This window comes from Melanostigma gelatinosum, assembly GCF_949748355.1.
Source record: "Melanostigma gelatinosum genome assembly, chromosome: 6".
NCBI lineage: Eukaryota > Metazoa > Chordata > Actinopteri > Perciformes > Zoarcidae > Melanostigma > Melanostigma gelatinosum.
This window is the reverse complement of record NC_136639.1, coordinates 18,549,117-18,572,828: the sequence shown is the minus strand read 5'-3', so window position 1 is coordinate 18,572,828 and position 23,712 is coordinate 18,549,117. Positions and strand designations below refer to the sequence as shown.

The window sequence follows — 23,712 nt, the reverse complement described above, 5'->3', positions numbered from 1 at the left end:
GAGGCTGCTCTCCAGCAGTCAAGAAACACTCACACAAGAAACTAAATATTACGGATAGAACATTTGAAAAACAAAAAGCAAAGCAATTGGCAAAAGTCCTTCCTGCAAATTCATTGTGCTTGGCCAAGGTAAGGGCTGAGAGTTGTGTACACTTTTCATGAATAAACTATCGAAGGAGAAATTTAGCTGCCGACTGCTCAGGGAAGCCTACTGTAATGACTTTGGGGGATTGTGCAGCTGCACTGTTTTGTGACTTGAAGTTTTTTTATGCCTCCACACCGGCAACAGCTGTGGCCAGAGGCACTATGTTCTCGGGTTGTCCATTTGTACATTCGTACGTCCGACCTGTAAAGTTTCGGGATTTCATCTTGCACGGTTGTGAAGCCATCGCGTTGACAAAATAGCAGCGCCTCATTCCCGGCTGGTAAATATATCACGACGTTTAATTTGATCTGTTTGTTTTTTGATAGGAACAACTGAAGTTGTGCAGTATATTCATGTATAGCCTCGGATTCATTAGAATGATTTATGTTCCTGTTTTAACATGCTTCGACATGTGATTTGTATTTTTGGCTGAACTCAACACTGTTTAAGCACAGTGTGCCTCTTTACAGCATCGTATCTGAGGCAGCACATTCAGGAATTCATTTGGTGTTTAACTCTTAGTTTGTTATCGTGACTTCAGGATTTAATGATTTCCTTTCACAGTGTGCTTGATTGGTAGTTATATCTTGGATTGACTAGAACATCTAGCATGCATCAAAAATATAAAGTTTTACATTTTTTTCTTGCTCTACTTATTAAAACTTAAAAAAAACTTAGAAATACTGTCAGGTCTGACAATCTGTCTTGGTGCTAGCCTGACATCAATATTCAATTTCAGTGATTCTGCGTCACTGGCTGCCTGCCACAAATGTGTATCTGGCATCTACAGTACACTATATGCACTCAGGTATTTTTCAGACTGTCAAGGGCAATGTGACGGAATCGTTAAGAAAAGGTGTGTTTGTGTGCGTCGCTGTGTAGCAAGATAAGCATTGAACTGTCTAAATGTAAAGGGTGTGTCATTAAAGTCAACCAGACTGCTGTCAATATGCGACGACTGCGACTGAGAACACTGGTTGGCCCCATGTTAAGGTTTAATTATGGACCATAGGGTCCCTCGACAGGTGTGTGTGGGCACATTATGTTGCAGAGGTTGGAGGATGATTGCTCTGCACTGTTAGAGAGATATGTGACAGATGTGTGCCTACAGGTGCCTGTGTGTGTGTGTGTGTGTCTCTCTCTCTCTCTCTCTCTCTCTGTGTGTGTGTGTGTGTATAAAATCCACCATGAGGAACAGTAACAGTAACAACCCTTTTTTTCACCATCATTCAATTAATTATTATTTTCCACAGTTGCTTTCAACATCAAGGAATTAGTTTGTGTCTTAATGTGCATGCCTGTACAATGTGTGTGTGTGTGTGTGTGTGTGTGCATGTGTGAGGTCGTTGTGCCGTGCACATGTTGTGCTTGCCTCCGCTTTCCTCCCACTGTGTCTATAATGAAAAGCTAAATGGCCGGGGTTAGCAATGATTAAAGATGGCAGCTACCAGGAGACGGCAAAAACAGCGGTCGGGAAATGACAGTTTGAGGTAAATGACAGCTCTGCTATGTTTAGGATAAATGGATCGTGCAGCTATATTCAGCCTTTCGCCATCAATTATTCAAAGACCCACGGACAAGACAAATCCCCAGTAACTGAGATTCCTCTGCAGCAGTGGGGAAGCAAGTTTCTAACCAGGTGACATGATTCACCCACTTTCCTTTTCAGATCCGTGACATGTTCACATCCGATTGAGTGCCTCCGTGAATTGGCTGTTAATTATCAGCAGTTCATTAACAACTAAGAATGTAATGGCGTTGTTATGGGGGCTATTTATCTGAAATTACCTGTGATATGTTCTATCATTGTTTCTCCCTCTGTGGAGAAGCAGCACAATGACAGCTTTTGAGACAACCTCTTATTCGGGTTATGGAGGAGATATCAGTGTGTGTATGTGTGTGTTTGTCTTCATTTGCATGTAAATGAGGTGACTTGTTCTGTATGTCCTTGCCCACGCTGATATTCATGCATGAGTGTGTGCACATGCGTGATATTGTAGCCCGTCTGACAGTGTGTTTTGATAACAGATGGGTGAATGGGTCATTTGTTATTTATAATTAGTGTGTGTCCGTTATACTCTGGACCTGTCAGTTGTGTAATTGAATAAAGTGCGTGCGTGCGTGTGTGTGTGTGCATATGTGTTACATTGTCAGACATTTCCGAGACAGATGGTGTCAGGTGACACTGTGACACAACCTTTTGTTGCCTTCAATCGCATCCTGTCTCCCTGCCCAGGCAGCATCCTAAACGCACCATCATGTTTAGGAACATCAAGACTGTGAGTGCACCAGCCCTATCCAACCTGATAGCTACCCACATGGCCTCGGCTCCCTCCGACTCCACCGTGGACGGCCTGGTAGCCCACTACAACGCTGCCTTATCCCTCAGTCTCAACTCTCTCGCCCCCATCAAAACCCGGACTGTTTCCTTCACCCGCCCTGCCCCCTGGTTCACTTCCGAACTCCGCAGCATGAAGGCCTCTGGTCGCCAGCTGGAGAGGCTTTCTAAAAAAACTGGCCTCACGGTCCACCTCCTGGCCTTTCGTGACCATGTGGAAACCTACAAGGAAGCTCTCTCTCAGGCCAAAACTGTATACTACTCTCGTTTGATCGGTGCCCAGCAAAGCAACCCTCGATCATTGTTCTCCACCATCAACCGCCTACTCCGCCCCATTGACGCCCCCCATCCCTCTGGTGCTCCCGATCTCTGCTCCAAATTCCTCGACTTCTTCCAGGCGAAAGTCGACTCCATCCACCAGCAGCTCCTGACACCAGCCCCTCCCCCTCCACCCGCACTTCAGCCACCTGGCAACGCCCCCTCAGCGCCGCACCTCTCCCTTTGTGACCTCTCCTCCTTCTCCCCTGTGGATGCTCCCCAACTGGCCAAGTTGGTCAGCTCGGCCAGGACGTCCACCTGCTCCCTGGACCCCATGCCTACAGCCCTGGTCAAGGACTGCTTACCCACCCTCTGCCCCTACATGGTGGACATCATCAACGCTTCTTTGGCATCTGGTATTGTCCCTACCAGCTTCAAAACTGCCTCAGTCACCCCCATCCTCAAAAAGCCTGGCCTGGACATTGATGACCTCAACAACCACCGGCCGATCTCCAACCTCCCCTTCCTCAGTAAGACTCTGGAAAGAGTAGTCGCCGGCCAACTCCATCTCCACATGTCCAACCATGAGCTCTATGAGCCCCTCCAATCCGGCTTCAGACTCCAACACAGCACGGAGACCGCCCTCATTAAGATCATCAACGATCTCCTCATTGCTGCTGACTCTGGCCGCCTCAGCATCCTCATCCTCCTGGACCTCTCTGCAGCATTTGACACTGTCTCCCATACCATCCTCCTCAACCGCCTATCTGACCTTCTAGGGGTCACTGGCACCGCCCTCTCCTGGTTTTCATCCTACCTCCATAACAGGGAACATTTTGTTTCCATCAACGGCTCTATTTCCCCCCTAGCCCCAGTCAATCATGGCGTGCCCCAAGGCTCTGTGCTTGGCCCCCTCCTCTTCACCATCTACATGCTCCCCCTCGGCAAGATCATCCGCCATCATGGACTGAACTTCCACTGCTATGCTGATGACACTCAAATCTATCTCAGTACCACTCGATCCTCCCAGTTCCCCCCTCAGTCCCTTGTCAACTGTCTGCATGAAATAAAAACCTGGATGTCATCAAATCTTCTCAAACTCAACACCAAGAAGACAGAGCTCATGGTTGTGGCACCCAAGGCGCTGCTCCGGAAGGTGGGTGACTTCATCCTCGAGGTTGACGGCTGCTCCATCTCCCCATCTCCTGAAGTCCGCAACCTGGGTGTCATCCTGGACTCCACCCTTTCCTTCAAGTCCCATCTGTTCGCCAAGGCTTTCGGCCCCTAGTTTACTTGTTCTGTTTTTCTGACTGTTTGTCTAAACTGTTTTTGTCTAACTGTTACTCTTGTAAAGCGGCCTTGGGTCCCCTGAAAGGCGCTATATAAATTAAAGTTATTATTATTATTATTATTCAGTTTTTTTGATGTGATGAGAAATGATGTGTAAAGTGTGTCTGTTTTTAGTCTACTGATTTTAGTGTTCCCCTGACTTTTAAGCATGAGTTTAACATTTTAGTTTCATACTGAAATGTCTCGACATCTATTGAGTGGAGAGAGAATCCAGAGAATCGATCGTAATGACTCTGGTAATCTCCTGACTTTTTAAAATTGCGCCACCAGCAGGTTCAAATTTGCATTATTCAACATTTAATGCAAGGATTGGTACAACATCTTGAGTAGTAGATAGCAGTGTAAACTTAAACGCTCTGTCTCCTCTCCTCTCCTCTACTCTCCTCTTATCTCCTCTCCTCTTATCTCCTCTCCTCTCCTCTCTGCAGGATACCCCTCCACCCAACAGTTACAACGTGAGTCAGACATTTGAGAAGGCTAATGGCCGCTCTTACTTAGAACCTCAAAATGAAGCAGCTAAGCAGAGAGCTGCTTCCTCTCTGCTGCGCCGCGGGATAATTTCTTCCTGCAATGTGACCCCACTGTACCAGGTAACACACACAAACACATACGGAACAGCATCACACGAAGAGAAACTGATCCATCTCTCTGTTTGAAAGCTGTACAGTTCACCCTTCCACCATAATACAGTCCAAATTAGCTCCATCTCTGCAGGTTTCTAATCTAATATTTACCTCAATTACACATCCATTGAAAAATGTTGTTCCAAAATTGATAGATTCATGACTTACTTGGATAATTTATGACTAGCCCCATTTCACCAAGGGACTCAACCCATGAGGCACCCCAAACCTTTTAACCAAAATGCAATTTGCATATAAATAGATTTGGACTGTTTGCAATAGTGTTTCTTCTTCACTCACACACTGAAGCAGATGTGTAGACACAAGCATATGGACAATCATGCGCACATACTGAGACACACGCGTTGATATGTGCGTCGCAACACACACATACAATTGTTTTGCTCATTATTGAATTTGCATTCATGAATAGGCCAACAGCATATGGGACATTATATTCCTCGTCATGCCGGGTCCCCTGTGATCACATTTCTCATAGAGTAAGAGCATTTAACTGTTCAACAGTTTTGAAACACCCAGGTAGAGTGAGAGACCCTGCAGAATGAATGTGCATTTTGTTTTTAGTATGTGTCCCTTAATTATATGTTTTTTGCAGTCATGAACCTGCAGTTACCTTTTAGGTCAGACAAGCACCTGCTGCATTCTTACTGTAAAACTGTGTAGGACCAGAGATGGATCATTTTTCTTATATTCCTCATCATCATTTTTAACAGACAGAATACAATCCGTAGCCTTGGGTTCCATGAAACATTTCAAAATCGATTGTAAAATTTGTTTCTATAATTTGAAAAGTTGGGCAGTAGAAGTTTCATAAAAAGGTTTATGGTAACACTGTTTTGTAAAGGATAAACCCCTGGGGCTTAGTTTCTTCATTTTAGTTGTTTAGTTATTTGAATGAAAATGGCTTTGTATGGGGTTTGTTTTTAGTTGCAGCACCGTGAGTATAGGTGTGTGTGTGTGTGTGTGTGTGGTGTTAAAAAAGAAAAATAGTTTGTGCCTCTTTGCTTGTTTGATATCATATCAGCATGTGTGCAAATGTGTGTGTGTACATGGATCTCTGTACACCTGCTTGTGTGTTTGTCTCAATCTATATCCATAACATGGACACCTTTTCCAAAAAGACAAAAATAATTTCGAATCTCTGCAGAGTTTTTGAGTCGATCTCTACAGTTTACCACATCTTGGTGCTGGACAGGTGCTGGTTTAGTATTCTGGTAGACTGAGCTTTGATCATAGTTCAGACAATTTCAGTTACTGCATCAAAGCTGGCAAACCCTGTCAACTCAGTCCTGATTCATACTCTACAATGCACCCACGCTGCTGTGACTTTTGTTGTCCAATATGTATGACAAGGAGCAAAACATCAGGCTCGCTTTTTACATAATTTAACGAACTAACAATTTAATGAACATTTTTTCACCTTGAGTAAAATAATTCTTCCCAGTCTCAATGCCATGGCTGATTCAAATACCAGCAATTCTACATTATCTGCCGCTTTGCTGTAGACCTATTAGCATTGCCGAGGGCAGAATGTGCAAACAGTTTGAGGCTTTAGCTCGGACCAAAAGTATTTCACCTACCTCAACCCACAATGTAACACTTAAAAAACGTGAATGAGTAGCCGTGGTGAAAAAAAACCCTGTGATGCTCAAACCTCTGCTTTCTTGCATTACCTCCCAACTCACTCCCGATCTACATGAGTCCTTGAGCAGCCCACGTTCAGTGAAAGTGCACTGACCTCAGTAGGTATGGATGTGTGCGTCCTTGGGTTTTAATTTGCTGTACGACTAAGAGTGAGAGTCTTATGAAAGGTGAGTGTGCGTACACAGACCCTGTTTGTGTGTCTGGCATATGCAGGAGAGGCCACAGACATATGGCTGACATTATCTCGTGTTTTGATCCTCAGAGAATCTATCACATTTCTCTCTGACCTTGAGCTGAGCGGAAGAAATTGATTGCTTTGTAAGAAAAATCCAAACTTCAATAAGTTTGTGTGGTTTCGACCAATCTCCACTGATGCAACACGAGGCTGCATGATGCAGTTTCCTGCTTTAGGCAGCTTTTCACTTTGTGGGAGAATGCACTGAATTGACCTGCCTGGTTAAATTAAAGTGGGAAAAGTGAGTGCATCTTTTATTAAGTGTAATGTTGTTTCATACAGCCACCTTAGACTGCTGACAGAAACAAATGCACTTCATGGTAGAGGCATAACATACAGCTGTAATGCAACCTAACCAGAACCTAATCTCTTCCTGCTCCATTTCTGTGTGTTTTAATAGGAATTGCAGCTTTGGGTTACAGCTGCAGGAGTGTGTGTGTGTGTGTGTGTGTGTGTGTGTTTGTGGAATGATTGAAAGAGCTAACGTTGCTTCCAGTCCCTGCTGACTTTGAGTGTTGAACATCAAAGACAAAACCACTGAGTTTGATTTAAACCGCGCCACAGAGTTCATCATCATGTTCATGTCCATGGGTGTAATGTTATCACAGGGGCTCTTTCTTCTCTTCTGCCTGTCTGCCTGTCTCCCTATCTGTCCGCTGTCTGTGTGGATTCATCCCCTCTACTTTCCCCTCTCTCATCCCTCTGCAGTTCACTGTCTCTGTCTCTCTGCCTGTTTCCGTCTCCATGTCCCTCTCCTCTCATTCTCCCACATTCATTATGGTTATTAAGCAAACACTGTTAAGCAACTGTTTGGATTACAGTACCTATAGCCGGGTACACACAATATAATTATTTGGCTGATCATGAATATGGTTTGGGCTCTACAACCAATCTTGATTGTGTTCTGATAGTTTTACTGCCCTTCATTCTAACCTAGATTATTTAAACAATGTTACATTTTCATGACAGGATTTGTGATCATGTGTTGGGAAAAATGCTACAGTGAAGCACAGTAATCGTGACAAATGACAAAGGTTCTAATTGTCACACTGTATACCTGCTTGAATGTGATTGGACATTACATCAGTCAGATGGTAGCCAAACAGCCAATGAATGAAGCGCGACATTGGTGCTGCCTGAACTTACACTCTGCTCCATTCCACCTCATCAGGTTTGAGTACAGAGCAACAGCTCACTGGAGGTTCAACTACACTTATCAAGTTTAGCTATTTCCAGTTCTCTCTTCAGAATATGCTGTCTGTCTCTTTCATCCATTTCCCACATTTTCTATGGAAATTGCATTATAAATTAGCAAGGCAAACAGTTTTTGATGGATGTCCTTTTTGTGACAGGAACACTTTGTGTTCTTGCTGCATTTAATTGCTTGAATATGATTGGACGGTACCAGTCAGCTGGTAGCCATGCAGCTGATTAATAAGCCAGTGATTTTGATGCATGAAGAAAAGCAGCCAATGCTGGTGCCATTTTATTGCTGAGCCTGATCCCCATCCTCTATTCCAGTTCATCAGGTTTCAGTAAAGAGCCACAGCTCACCTGCAATTCACCTCACTCTTATGAAGTTCACTCCTCTTTTCTTCAGAGCTCCCTCTCTCCCTCCCTCCAGCTCTTCTGAATTGTTTCTTTTCTTTGTCATTTCCGTGCATATGGAACTGCTTATGATTGTGACCCATTTCAGTTTTGGTACAGAAACATGATAAATTGAAATTGTGCTTCTTTCTGACCACAAGAATAGCAATCCTGTGCAATATAATCAGTGTGAGTACCATAGTCATTATTTTAGGTACATGCTTAAGCTTGGTAGGTTTAAAATAATCTTAACTTTAAAAAGCATGTCCCAGTGTGTGAGTGTGGCAGCATGTATCACTTCGTAAGTAATAAGCCTCAGTGCATATTTTTCCCACATATATTTTTAAAACCTCTATCATGACGTCTTTCATCACCATACGCTGTGCTTTTCTGCTCTTTATCTGCTTTACGCGTCCCTCTCTGCCTCTCACTCGGTCTCTCAGCTCCATTTGTACTCTCTTCAGGGGAAACTGTGGCTTTTCCACTGACAGCAGCTAGTAAAACCGTTGAAGTATCTCATACAATCCTCCACTCCTCTCCTTTCCTGAAAACATAATCTACCAGGGCATTCAATTTAAAGTAAAATCAAAACTCTGCATTTTGGCTTTTCAAGTGTTTGTCTGCTGCCACTTCAGTCAAAGCAGGGTGTAGAGGTAATGTTGGGAGATAATTGGCACAAAGTGCCAAAATGGGTTAGTTTATGGAATTGAGCTTATAACAATGCTTCCTGCTGTAGAACTTAATTGCAGACCAATATTTAAGGCCCTGGAATTATGTGTACAGGAGGACTGTATATAATAGTTGGAAGGAGGTACATATCCAGCAAACCCACTACACATCCAAGTAGAGCTAATACAAGTTATTTAACTACAAATAGCAGCAGAAATGTCTTTCCAAATTTCACTTTCATAACATCGAGGGGCTTGTGAGGCACAGCTTTTTAGAAGAATGCAAAAACCTGTGAGAATCAAAGCAGCATTCATCCATGTCCTGACTTTTAGACCCTAGTATGAGACATGCCCCAAAAACCCCGGGTCCTACTTTTCCCATGAGGCAACTTGGTAGTGTCCTAATTAGAACTTCCCAGCCTGACAAGTACCCATCACTTTCAAGCTCCACACAGTTTGCAACACGCGCCTTCTGTTAGACCGTTTAAGCCTCAAGCTGATGACATCGTCAGGCTAATTCTTTCAAACTTTCAAAAAGTTACCTGCAGAGTCACTTAAGACATTAAACAGCTGTGTTGGTGCCCTCCATGAAGAGTTCAACCGAACTTGATGGGTAGAAACGGTGGAAGACACATTCCCTTCACACAAACTATGCACGTTCTAATGTGATTTGTGACAATTTCTGTCTTTTTTTTTAAACATCAACTCGTGTTTATGTAGCAGTTGCGTACTCTCCGTTGCGTTGTGTTTAATTCAGGACACGATATCTTTTGATGGCTCCAACCAGACGTTTATTCATCGGACAGAATATAGCTGGTAACAGACAGAACAGCTTCAGTGACTCTCATAGACAACGTTGTGGTCACAAGCTCCGGAACACTGTGAAATCAAAAGGGACAAATACTTAAGCTAACTGTGGTTAGCATGTTACTCATGCTGAATGCTAAATCCGTTAAAACCATTTGCTCTAGAAATTATAAATTAAAACAATTATACGAAAAAAAGGGACTTCTAGACATCTCTATATATATCTATATATATATATATATATATATATAGAGAGATATATATATATATATATATCTCTCTATATATATATATATATATATACATACATACATCAGACATCGAATGAGATGTTTCACAACGGAGCATGTCACAGGTCAACCTACCATGAAAACAGCTTCAGACTCGTTCATGAAAGCTGGGCGCACCACTAGCGTCTGCAAGCAGCCAGCAGAGGGCGCTGTTACACACAACCCACTTGTCTCCATGGGGAACTAATGATACGTTGTAAATGATATTTAAACAAGGAAATAACATGAAAATGAGAAGGATCAGCAATAACTTAAATAATATAGAAATTCTAGCATCCAATGGCCAGTGATGGCAAGTGGAATCATTAACTCTGTTACATTTACATCACATCACCCCATATTAGTCGTGCAACATTTAAATATGGTTGTATGTTTATGTTTCAACGAGTGTTTACTTACAAGCGTTTTAACTAAATAGCAGGTGACACCTGACACCCCGAGTACAATGAATGATTTTGCTTTTAGTTGTTGTTTAGTTGTTCTGGCTCTGACTTGAGCCCAGATGTTGGTTTGGAGTTCATACATATGTGTTTCATTGTTGGACGTGTCGTGGCTCAATTTAGCTTGAGGAAGTTCAGTTCTCCTATTCTTCAGTGTGGCGCATGTCTAAGCTCTCGTTTCTTTAATTAGCCGCGTGAGTGTGAATCTATACGACACCATAGAGGCCATACGGAGATAAAGATGGTGTGAAGTGATGCAGAGAGGGAGAGAGGTATAGTGTTGAAGACAAGCGGGCAGAGGGAGTGGCAATGGTCGCGATGAGTCAGAGAGACGTGAGACAGTGAGGTGGCAAAGGGTAGAAGAAGAGAAGCACCGAGCTGCTGAAGAGGGTCGTTAAATTCAACAGCTGTAAATGTGTTCTGAGGACCTGCAATCTGAAACAGACGGCCGCGGAATGGCTTAGCAGCTATTTCAGCATCAGCGTGTTCGCATATGGATCCACCCGAACATGTGCGTGCAATGTCATATAGCTATCTTGAGCAGCATCAGGTCACAGTGAGGGCTCATTTAGTGTTTCCATTAAATGTACCGCATGAGGCACCTACTTCTGGAGGCTCGATTACCTTTCTCGTGCACAGCACATGTCGGCTCTTATTGGTTGGGCTTAATTTAACAGAGTGTGGATGGAACAGAGGAGTATAAAAAGACACGGCAGTAGACGTCAAGCAGAAGCAAATATGAATTAAATGCTGTGATATTTGCTGATCTATAAGCCTGCAGAGTGCAAAGAACATCCAGAGCCAAAACAAGAAGCTCAAGTTAATGTGATATTCATTATGAGTTAGAACAGATGGTGTCCTTACCCAGGCTGACATTTCATCAAACCTTCCTCAGGCGCTGCACTTTATGACTCTACATGTGCTTCTTTCCTGTGAGAGTTTTTATAGTTCCACTTTTATTTCTTCTAAGTGGGAAGCACTGCCACCTGATAGCACCTCATCATGGCAGCGAGGTAACATCCCTTATAATTTGAAATGCAAAAATATCTCTGCATGGCTGTATTTATATTCAACACACCCACACTGCACACACTTTCTGTGTGTGTTTGCCACCTTTTTTGTGTGAGTTTGGAGAGTTGGAAAGCCTAACTTAACGCAGGAGTTTGCATGACTGTACAGTATGTGTGTGTGTGTTTATAATATATTTATATATATAAAAGTATTGAAGTGATAGCAATAAAGGAGTAAATGAATAAATGTTGGTGTATGGTTGATATCAGTTGAAGCTTCATTTTGAAGTTTAAGGAAAGTACTATTTACACATTTTCTACTGTGCATAACTCCATATTCCTCCTCTAAAAAGCTGTTTTGATCATTCTCTCGCCACCCAGAAAACAACACGATTAAACTACTACTCTTAAAATGACTGGTGTTCTCCCCACCAAGGAGTCTTAGTGGCCTTTATTAAAGCAATCCTTACCCATAGAGGTGGCCGATCAGACAGCACTCTTACAAATCATCATTGTTGCGGCTCTGACGAACGACCTATTTCGTTGTTGAGGATTCAGATATGAGCACTCTCTGTTTCTGTCTATTGAATTATGTATGTGTAGCAAAACAAAGGCTTCTCCTTATGTGTGGTGAACGTGCAAAACGTGTTGTTGTGTCATGTACTGTATGTGTGTTGTGTGAAAGACTTTGCATCCAGCACTCTCTCCTCTGTGCTTATGTGCACGCTTGAACACGTCTACATACATACCAAATAACATCATCGCCAACTCCCCGCACAGATCCCCCCCCCCCCTTTCCTTCTCCCCTCTGTGACCTAGTGAAACATCCCATAATCTCCCTTGTTATTGCTATGCCGGTGGTGTCGTCACTTCCAAGAGCTCTTCCACATCTTACCGACCTCCTGGGCAACCCTGAGGGTGACCTGGAGTTGAACCCGCAACCCTTTTCCCATTAGGATCAATACTGAGATCTGAGCCGCCCTGCCAATTCGCCTAAATCCTCCTGTGGTACCTCTGGCATACTGATGCGTGTATGTGCGCTGGGAGGTTGGGGGGGAGAGAGGGAGAGAGAAAAAGAGTCTTTGTAACATAGAAGAGGTAGATTCTTCAGGTAGTACCTGTGTGTGTGAGGGGGGGGGGGGGGGGTAGCAAATTAAGTGGGTTTGCATACTGTGTGTGTGTGTGTGTGAGAGAGAGAGAGAGCGAGAGAGAGAGAGAGAGAGAGAGAGAGTTTCTTTTGTTTGTGTTTGGCGAGGTGATTTTAAGGTCAGAGCTTGAAGCGCATGTCGACAGCCACAGATAACAGGATTTTTTTCCGTCTTTTTTTCTGTCAGAGCTTTTCATTCATTGATTGCTGTCAGAATGTAACGAGAACGCCACGAAATATAGCAAACATGTTTTTGAAGCAGATTACCAACCCTGCCTTCAATGACCACTTTTCTAGCAGAAAGACGAGTGTTGCACTTTGGGTAATTTGTTTGGCTGTGTGAGTTGTTTGAAATGAAGCTTGTAATGCAATCAATAAGTAGTTGTTTTATGTTTACAGTCCAGTGACCTTTTCAAAAGTCGAACAAGGACCAGACAAAGAGGACAAAGAAAAAAGTCAAAAAAAATCACTGGCAATATATCTTAGTAGAAAATAACGTGCTTCACACTCCACTTTGGGACACGTAAAGTCAAAGATGACTCCTCAGTTCAGTCAGGACACTCACGTCAAAGGTTGAACAATTTTTTGCAAAAATACTCATTTTAGTGGCTCTGCTCATGTGACGCTTTGGAACTATTCTGTGTAACCACCAGCAGCCCGACGTACAAAACGCATAGAACCCGTCAAAATGCATCCCACTAAATAAAGCTCATATAATGCTATATAATAATGCTAACACAGGAAGAGGCTGTTGCGTAAGGAACATGTGACTTCCAGGCCTGCCTGATCTATCGTGAGGCTCCATTCTTCAAAAAGTTGTGTGTTTTGGTGACTTGTCCATTTCTGGGACGATATTGTAAAGCTGTTTCATACGAGGCTGTTGGCTCCAGTAAATGGGTTCAAACTCAGCTCGTGGGAAGTTTCATTAGATGGTTAAATGCAGTAAAAAAACAGGGTGATTTGTGGGAAATGCCAAGAGCTGCTGATTACTCCTGTTTTAAAGTAAAAGGACAACCGCCTGCCATTCCACATTTCATAATAATGGCCACCATCCATTCATTTTCGTTTGTTTCTTTCTATATTTTTTAAGTTTTTGTTGCCTGTTCAACAACAACAAGCTTGTGTTTACACCTTTAAAGCATGTCCCTCTTCATACATATTTCTATAGTGTAAAATATCCTGTTGTCTGGATCTTTTCACATCTAGTACTGTTTTATTGTACCTTCTTCGTCAGCCCCTCCTCATCTGTTTGTGTGTCTGCAGCTGAGTCCAGGCATCATGAACACAGTACTGAAGGGCGCCTTCAATGTGACGCTTACAGTAACAGCCCCTCTGGGTCACTGCTGCCCCCCCGTGTGGCCCCTGGCCCTTTAACGGCCCACAAGACCGTCAACTCTGTCGCGCCCAACACCTTCATCGCCACCAGCACTTCTTAGCGCTCTTTGTGGGTCAGAGTTTAGAGGGGAAAGGTGAGTGGGGTAAAAGGTCAATCTTAAGGTCATCACATTTGAATTCATATTCTGCTGAAAGCTTATTTGTCATGAATATTTATGCCTCTATCCATTTCTGTTGAATATACAATAGGCAATGAATTGTAACTTCACTAAGCTTGTTAATTACCGTACATGAACAGAAGTGTAGATATAGCTTGATTTTGCAACAGCAATGTGTACAAACATGTAAAAGAAAAGCGTTTTAATGACAATAATCATGAAAGCACTTCATGGCTTGTTTGAGTGTCTTTCTCTTTTCAGCATTTCTATTCCCCGCCACTGTTGAAAGCTTTGTTTTGCCGTGTGTGTGTCTAAGCCCAACATTTGCTGTCAAATAACAACACACGGTCGATCCCTACAACTGTTCTTCTGCTGATAGTCTTCCGTGTTTCAAGTCTTATAAATTTCACTCACATTTAATTTCACAGTTAATTTACAAACCAGAGTAGCTAATTACTTCTGACGTGTTTTTGTTGTTGTATTTATCGGAGCAAACAGCTGACTGATTCACTTCTTTTTTTTATTGTTTCAGGCAGCAGTTTGGAGGAAGATGGCTGCTCTTTATTCAGTGTCCCAAAGTGAAATACCTACACTGGACCCTGCATCCACAGCTGATGGTTCCCTCATTCTTTGCAGTGATGACAAGTTTGACACACTGATTCAGCTGTTTTTGTGGATCAGTTCCTTCTGCATGAACCACTTTGCTAATCAATAACAATTAAACAGCTATTAGTGTGAATGTTGCCGGAGGTCTTTTGAAAGCATGTTTCTCTTGATGTCTCTTTGTTTTCAAGCAGAAATCAAAAGATCCAATCTGACAAAGATTAAGTATGATGAGAAGGTTTCTTGAGAGACATTTTTACTGTGCTGCTCATATTGGCCAATGACAGGAAAGCTATAGGCACAGGGTAGCACGGGATCACATACTCATTAAGCTTGATGTGAACTCACACAGTCTTATCCTTTGGAGGCCAAGATTGTCAGAAATCCTGTTTTATTTAATGACAATGAACCGGTGCATGTGACAATTGGAAAAAAAATGCTGTTGGAATTAGAAAAAAAGGTTTGTAGCTATACATTATTGCTTAGCATGCATAAATCATGACACCATTCATTATGTATATTTGTGCTGACCACCAGAGATACAGGTGTGAAAGTCATACAGAGGACTCATGACTTATTTTCCAGTTTTTGTGATACACTGATAGGCTTTGCTCATTAATCAATGTAGCCCCCACTTTCACACACATACACACTCACATACTGCGCAACATGCAGGAACACACATTCAAACCAATAGAGGCAACTACACATACAAGTACAGTACATTCTGCTCATAACAAGCATGGATTTTATGTGTGAATCAGTGGCATTATTTCGTGCTTTATACCTGGTTTGAACTGGGCAAGCAGAGGGGAGATAGAGACCAGAGAGAGAGAGAGAGTCAGGAAGAGGAGTGAGAGAAAGGTTGTGTGGAGCAGTGACGGAGGACACGATACCTGAAACTAACTCAGCAGTAAGCAAAATACGCATAATTGCTTTCTTGCCAATAGTAGAGACGAACTGTAAAACATTTCTCATTTGGCCATTAAATATGAAGCTTCAGCCGCAGCTGCCAACGTGGGCAAGTCTCCGCTGATTGCCTGGCATATCCAAAATGACAACTGTTGCCGGCCAAGAAAAAGTCTGGCACATATTTACCCCATGTAAAACAACACTTTGTCATTTTTACACTTAACGTTTTTGTGCAGATGAAACAAACCGGATGTAATGTATTCATTATTTAGCTTTACAGGTGCTCGTCGGTGGATTCTGTTCCCTTCAGACAGAGCCAGGCTAGCTTTTTCCCCGTTTCCAGTCTTTATGCTAAGCTAAGCTAATTTGCGACCGACTGTAGCTTCTTCATATTTAAGTACAACACAGACATGAGAGTGGTATCACCAAGAAACACTTTCTTTATTATAATATATGATATGTCGTCATGATTATCCTACTACTCGACTATCCCTGGACCCTGACCTTGTATATCAGGTACCAGAGAGGCAGAGGTAGCTGGCTGTGATGAGGCGATGCGGGCAGTTCAAAGTGTCAGATAAACCACTTTTACTGGCCGTTACCTCTGGAGAGTGTAGATTTATGCTCCTTATCTCCGCTGATCACTCACCGTAAATCAGCTCTTCATGGCTGTGTGTTGCCAGCCTTTATAGACAAAGAGAGAAAGCAACAAGAAGTAAGCGTCACAAGAAGATGCAGAGATGACACCGTTCAGGTTTGATTTTGTTGTTGTCATTTCTGATATGAAATAACCTTTCCCCAGATGTCTGGCTCCCCCCCAGCCTTCTCCGAACGTCCTGTGTTGGATCCGTCCACGTGCTGCTGTGTTCAAAATGCCTCTCTGAGCGTCCAAAGTAACAGGTTCGATGGCGCACCATGTCTCTGATTGTTCCTCTGGGCCTTTTAGCCTAATGAGGTGTTTACCCCCTATCATTATTCAGCTGGGAGCGGAGCGGGAGACAGAGGGGGGTGAGAGGGTAGAGCGGGTAGAGAGAGGAGGGTAAGATATACAATAAAAATGGAGACAGAAGAAAGTGAAGAAACAAATAGAGGAAAAGGAGAAAAGGCAAGTAGAGGATGGAGGGAAAATGAGACATTATATATGGTCAGAGGAAAGATCAGGGAGTTAAAAGAAAACGAGAAGCAGAGAGGAAGGCGAAAGCCCGGTGTTGTTTATGCCTCCCTCGGCACTCGTCTTTACCTTTTTTTCCCCCACGAGCTGTTTTACATCGGCGATCTAATTAAATCAAATAAATCACAGCAAACACGCACACGCACACACACACACACAGTCACAACAGCCTCTCCTGATTCTGGGATTGTGAACATCTCCTCCCCTATACCCCTTCCACCCGAGATTGAATAAATCTCGATTATGGTGCATTACACGGCACATCATTCATGTTGTTTATAGGTCTAAAATATGCAAACAGACCAGGGGCATCAAAGTGATCGATGCTCGAATGTGCTCTTTTTTTCTGTTCTGTTCTCATCTCTCCCGCAGCACCAAGCGGCGTCACTTACAGATGTCTCATGTGGGATGAAGACACATTGTATTGTGTCCTTACTTTGTCCCCTCGTGATGGCTATTTTCATTGTCTTTGTGCCCAGGCATCCACAAGCCATTTTTATTACCTCATTCGCTAAAGCACTCTGTCTCTGCCGTTGAGCCATTATTAAATCTAATTAGCTCTGCCAAACCTTGAAGCTGTCGCTGAGAGATCTCTTGATAATTGTAAAACAGGGGTAAGTTGATCAGTGTTTTTATCGGTCACAGTGGGACTCTTAATACACGAAACACATGCAAACAACCAGCAGCTGCTAAAGCTGCAGTTCCTTTCCAAGAAATGACTGCTTCTAGATAATTGTTATGTTGTCCAAACATGTTGTTAGCAAATGTATTTTTCATTTTTTTTGTCCGACCCAAGCATGAAATGAATATCGCATGCTTACCAAAGTTTAAAAAAGGGTCTTCAACTGTTAAAAAAGACAACACTCCACAGATTACTGTATAAGTCCATGATTGTGATGGGTTTATTTTATTGTTTGGGTTACAATATCTCATTTACAATGTCATTGAGATGTAAAACAATATAGCTAACATTAAAAGAAACAATGTATGCTACATGTTAAAATACAGGATAATAAAATATATTATTCTGCATTATAAATAAATAAAATTCATTAATAAATCAGATAAAATTACAGTTAAAAGTATTTACAATAAATTAAAACAGGCTCTGAAATAAGGTGATCAGCCGTGTCGACGGAGAGTCCAAGTTAAAGGCGTTGTGCAGATTATTGAATGTATGAGGTGTTTTGTAAGAGAATGATATTTTTCCTATCGTTCAGATGGACTGCGGAGCAACAACCCATTCTGTCACCAAGATTAAGTGAGTTCAGAGTTAAAAGGGATACAAATATAGGGTGGAAACATTTCCATCAAAGCTTTATAGATGAATAAAAAACAACTCTGGTCCCTTCTCACAGCCAAACGTGGACAGCCATTGCCACCTTTAAAATTTAGAGTACATCAAAATGGTCTCTATATATTTTTTAGTATCTGCTGTCTGATGTTATTCTTTTGCAAACGGTAAAAAAAATAAAAATCTCTCATTTAATGTTTTTTCTTCTGGTTAGAGTCGAGTTTCATTCCATTAACTTGAAGCTTTGCTTCAAAATCAAAAGTATTATGATGTACAACACAGAAGATGACGTTTCATCCATATCGTTCCACATTTCTTCTTTTTTCAACAGGCCAAGCTGGGAGCAGGAGGCGGTTGCTAATGTGCACAAAACCTAAAAAGACTGAGATGGAAGGAGGATATTTAGTCATATTTTGGTGGATCTGTGAGTGTTTGGAACGCACTGAGCATGTAGATGGATGGTGGAGTATGCTGCAGGGGTGGTTTGGTGACTTTCTGTTGATGGTTTTGTTCTTTTGTTCCACCATTAATGAGTCATTGTAAACTACAACATTTCTTTGCTCCGCATATTACAAAGTAGAGAAAGTCATCGGTGAAACTCACCAGAGGCCATACTAGTTTCATCAATCCTCTGCTGACCTTTAATTCACACTCATTTTGTCAAAACAAGTAAATGTAAAGTGTTATATTTAGCCACAATCATCTCGAAATGACAGCTTCGCGCTCGCAAACACAGCTTGGTGAAAGCCAGATTAGCTGGTGTCTTTAATTAAAGGAGATGTACAGTAGCGCAGAAGAATCAATGTGGAGGTTAACAAGTGCTGACAAGGGCAGAAGAGACAGCAGGGCTGCATTTAGAAACAGTGAGAAGAACGAGACATGGTTACAAGCAGTGGCAGTCGCTGCCGAACTCCTCCCTGCATCTATATCCACCTTTAGGCCTGCAGCTGCTGTGGATCATTTTCTTTCTTTAATGTCGTGCACAAGGGCATTATGGGTGTTTCATGTTTTGGAGCTTGTCAGGAAGCTGCTTGAAGCTTCTGCAGAAATGAGGTTTACCCAACAGTAACTCCAATTCTTCAGAGTAAAGGTTTTGAAATACATGCAGGTCTGCTGTATATAACATGGGAGAAAAACAATCGATTATGATTCAGGCCTTTTGTTGCCTCTTGTGTTTACTGTCATTCTATAGCACCATCTACTGTATGTAAGAAAACATGTTGTACTTTCTCAAAGTGTTGTCGTTGCAGGTACATGGAGCAATATTCTGATTAGTTAAAAAGTCAAACATCTGCATATTGAACACACTGTTGGAACACTTGCTGGCCACATATCTCAACTGAAAGATATTATACATGTTACACACTTGGCTGAACTGCTTACTTTTTCTTCTCCTTCCCTCTCACAAACACACACACACACACACACACACACACACACACACACACACACACACACACACACACACACACACACACACACACACACACACACACACACACACACACACACAGACACACACACACTTCCCCCCCATCTCTGCAACTTACTGATACATCATTAAACTCTTGCACGAGACAAACTGTGTCAAAAGTTTTCAACTCTTCAACAGTACAGTTGAACAGTAACGCATACAATTCAACAGCTCAGCCAGAAATTCTCACATTACAAAGATGATAATGTTCAGTTCTGATTGACATTGTCAGAGAGATGTTGGTTTAAATAAATGTCTATTGATGCGGTTGCAGTTTGCCGTGTTGTTCTTGTTTTCTACGGTCACATTGAGTGTAACTCTGTCGTCTAAAACTTTTGAGACGATTGAGCAGTTTGTGGTTTGACATATTACACCGCAGTGAAATGGCATCACTGAAATGAATTTGTCAACTTAGTTGGTGAAATGACACATCGTCCGACATACTTTATTTCTCTTTGTGACCCGTTTGACTTGTCTTCTGAACCTCGACAGTTAAATCGAGTTCGTCTAACTGGCCACACTCAATAAATAGCCTCCCCCACAAACATGTTTTTGTGATAGTTCACAGAAGGCTGAATTCCCTGCATATGTGAGAGAGAAGAAGAGGAATGGCTGCCTCTGTTTTTGCATGTTGGCAGACGCTGCAGGATTGCGTTGTTGTGTTTCCAAGCGCACACACCAGGCTTTTTCCATGTGTGTGTGTGTGTGTGTGTGGGAACGTGGGAGCATGTGTATGTTATTGTGACATATTGAATCTATCCCTAAGCTCTGTTCGCTCTAGTGCAGCGAGGGCCTTGGGCCCACTCATTTATCTTCCTGGTCTTTGCTGTTGGCTATGGTGATCCTGATTGGCAGCCATTACCGAACCCCGGTGGGAGGACAAGCCTCATTGGTTCAGAGCAGATTTGAGGGCGGGTTGAAATGAAGGATAAAGAAGTGTGTGTGTGTGTGTGTGTGTGTGTGTGTGTGTGTGTGTGTAGGTGTGTGTGTGTGTGTGTGTGCGTGCGTGCATGGATGGATTTTATTGATGATGCTGAGGTGTACTCCGGCTACTGTGTCACTTTGGTATGATTCATGGTCGCTCAAAGAGTGATGTTTGAAGAAATGAGGCATGCACACGTGTTCTTACACACTCACAGCACACACAGTCTACAGTTATTGAGTCAACTGTGTGTGTGTAGCTTATGGATTGTTTGCTCATGTGTTTGCTTTCCTGTATGTACCTGCGCATCTGTGGACTATACGGCTATATGTATCAGCACAACATGTGTGTGTGTGTGTGTGTGGGGGGGGGGGGGGGTCTGCTGGGTCTCTTCATGCCTTTTTAAGCAGCAAGGCACTTTAAATGGAAATGTACTTGACATTTAGGAGGAGATGTAATCAGCGCACATTAGAAAGCAGCTGATTTCCTCTTCAGAGCTCCCTCATTGCCATCCCTCTCCCACCGCCTCCCCCGTGCTTCTCTCTCTCTCTCTCTCTCTTTCTATCTATCTATCTTACCACAGTATATCATTTCTTTTTCACACTTGATTTATTTATATTTATATTTCCTGGCCTTCTCTCTCTTTTGTCAATCAAATTTACCTGCACTCTCTTCCTCTCTCCCCTCATTGCTCCTCCCCCGCCCCCGGCTCTCCCCATCAGGGCATTGTCTTTCAAGAATAGATGCCTGATTTCATTTCCACATTCTGCCGCGTTCATCGCTGTGTCATTATCAGGTCTCATTCTCAAACGGATAGAAGGAGCCTTGTTTCATGCAAAGCAGTGAATCATTGGAGAGATATCCTGTTTGTAAATGTAAGGTTGAGATCGCAGCGTAACAACATAACAACATCTCTCTCATCGTTATGAGTCAGTTACTTTGAAATGTTCACGACTAGATGAGTAACCATCCCCACAATAAAGGAGGCATCTTCATATCGTTTGATAGAATGTATAGAAAAAAAGGTGACTGAAACTTCTTTTTGTCGACTGTCACCCTACGTGTTTCAGTTATTTTAAACCCTTCTAGCACTTCTCATCATCACTTCAATGAACTGCATTGGAGAGTTTGTTCAGGACCTCTTTAATATCTTTTTAGGGAATTATCCTTCACCTTCTATTGTGAATGCCGTCTCCTTAAGGACAAGTTATTAAGTATATAATGATCATATATAAATATTTATCATGTCTGATATAGAATGATCATACATTCGTTTTCAAGTAATTTTGGCAACAATAAAGCTGAAGTGAGTGAGTGGGGCTGCAACTAATGATTGTATATTAATTATTGATTTAATCTGCCATTGAAATAATTGTAATTGTATAATTGCTTTGTCTGTAATATGTCAGAAAAATAGTGAAGCATACTCCGAGCAGTTTTCCCAAAGTCTCTGTGGGTCGGGTTAAACGCTGAGCACAATTTCCCAGAACTCAAGGTGACATGTTCAGATTTCTTGTCAGTCCACCACCCAAAGATATTGAATTTCACTTTAGGTAAAACAGGGGAAAGTATAAAATCCTCAAATTTGTTAAACTGCAATCACAGAATGAAAACAGTTTCTCATTTAGTTTTCTCTCAATCATCCAATCAGTTCACCCTTTTTGGGCACCAGGTCTTTCCCAGCATGTAAGAAGTGATTTGATTGAACCATTCATGTTACTATAATAACGTGCAAGTTCTTTTTATTTAGTTGTAATTACCTATATTTTCTGCTGTGTTTCGCTCCTTTGAATGCCGAGCATCGTGAGCTGTGGTCTGTTTTTCTGCTTGTTTTCGTCACTCCCCCCCCCCTACTTCTGTCCTTCCTCATCAAGAGACCGTCGTTAAAGAATAGAGGTCTGATTTCATTTGCTCTGTCTTCTGCGTTCATCTCAATGCCATTATCAAAGCGTCTTGTCAAACAGAGTGTTCCCGTGTTTGTTGCGAGAAGGAATAATGTTACAGTACCCTGATTAGCATATCCTGATTAGCGTTTGCTTTGAATGTCCTGAGAACCTTTTACCTGATCATGCACATTAATGAGACAAACATCTTCATACCCAGCTCTGCTGTGCGGTCCTCACTGATGCTAACATGCCCTTATATTTGAGGAAGGGCTGGGAAAAGTCAGACGTCTCATTTTTAAACATGACTCGTGTGCATGTGTGTTTTTGACGTTTTGTGTGTGTGTGTGTGTGGATTCCCTTTTTAATACGACTTTCATCTGACACTCAGAAAAAAAAGAGAAAAGCTCTTCTTCGACTCAAGTTCGATAGGTGACAGATGGAGCTCTTGAATTCATTTTAGTTCACGCTCTGAGTCAAAACAACGAACAACAGTCGCGCTAATGCTGAGGGATGCTCAGACGAGTCTCTGAATAATAGAAATGATGAAAACAGGTGGGAGAACAAATCAGATTAATTGAATGATGAACATCGGAGAGGTGAGCGCGTGTCGGCGTGATGCCGATGCCTCCGTTAGAGTGATGCGTTGTTTGATTTCAGATCCGAGGGAGAGAAAGAGTTTCATGGAAAGACGAGGAGGAGAATCAGCGAGAGGCTGCAGAAGGGTAAAGGACAGTACGAATCTAAAATAAAGGCAAAGTCGGGTCAGCTGCATCTGTAGCTGGAGAGGAAAAGCAGCTCTTTGACCTCTGTAATGATGAGACTCAGTGGATAACAACGGGCTTCTTAAGTCTGAACTGTGAATACAAAAGGCAACAGAAAACCTGTATATGTATTTGCCACATGTGGACTTGCACGATACCAAAAGGTTGATCTGATTGTGAGTTCCATCTCGTTGTGAGACTGCGTCATAAATAGGCTTACCCGTCATTCTCTGAAGCTTGAGGCAGATTGCCTGATAATAACGTTTCTGAGGAAAAACATAGCAACATGTACTTGACAAGAAATATGAAGTTAATCTCTTTCTCTGTCTCTGTGACGTGGACAGAGATGAAGGGCTTCAAGGCTCCAGACAGAGTGAAGGTCAAGTGGGTTTCATTATTTCACATCCAAGCAATGTGGAAGATGTGATTTCCTCTGCTTTACCTCTGACTATTCAATTTAGCTGTCGGCAATCAGAGTTATTCTTTGTGTGGATATTACCTATGTGTGTGCAGTGTGAGCTTGATTCCGGACTAACGGTAAATAAACACTGCCTTTGTGACCGTAATTATGAAGCCAGAAGTGCTGACACGAGCTGCTACATAATTTATATCCGCGTCACAACAATGCACTTTC

At 42.4% G+C, this 23,712-nt stretch overlaps 1 protein-coding gene across 1 annotated transcript in view; it reads left to right on the top strand.

Annotated features, from left to right (window-relative positions):
• The window catches only part of stpg2 (sperm-tail PG-rich repeat containing 2), a gene marked incomplete at both ends in the record, with an annotated part of 52,999 nt that extends 39,001 nt beyond the window's left edge, over positions 1-13,998 (top strand). The window contains 4 exon segments of the mRNA XM_079270786.1: positions 4,519-4,614; positions 4,617-4,680; positions 13,797-13,879; positions 13,882-13,998. Coding sequence (XP_079126912.1) covers positions 4,519-4,614; positions 4,617-4,680; positions 13,797-13,879; positions 13,882-13,998 — 360 coding nt within the window.
• Positions 13,999-23,712: the final 9,714 nt, after the last annotated feature.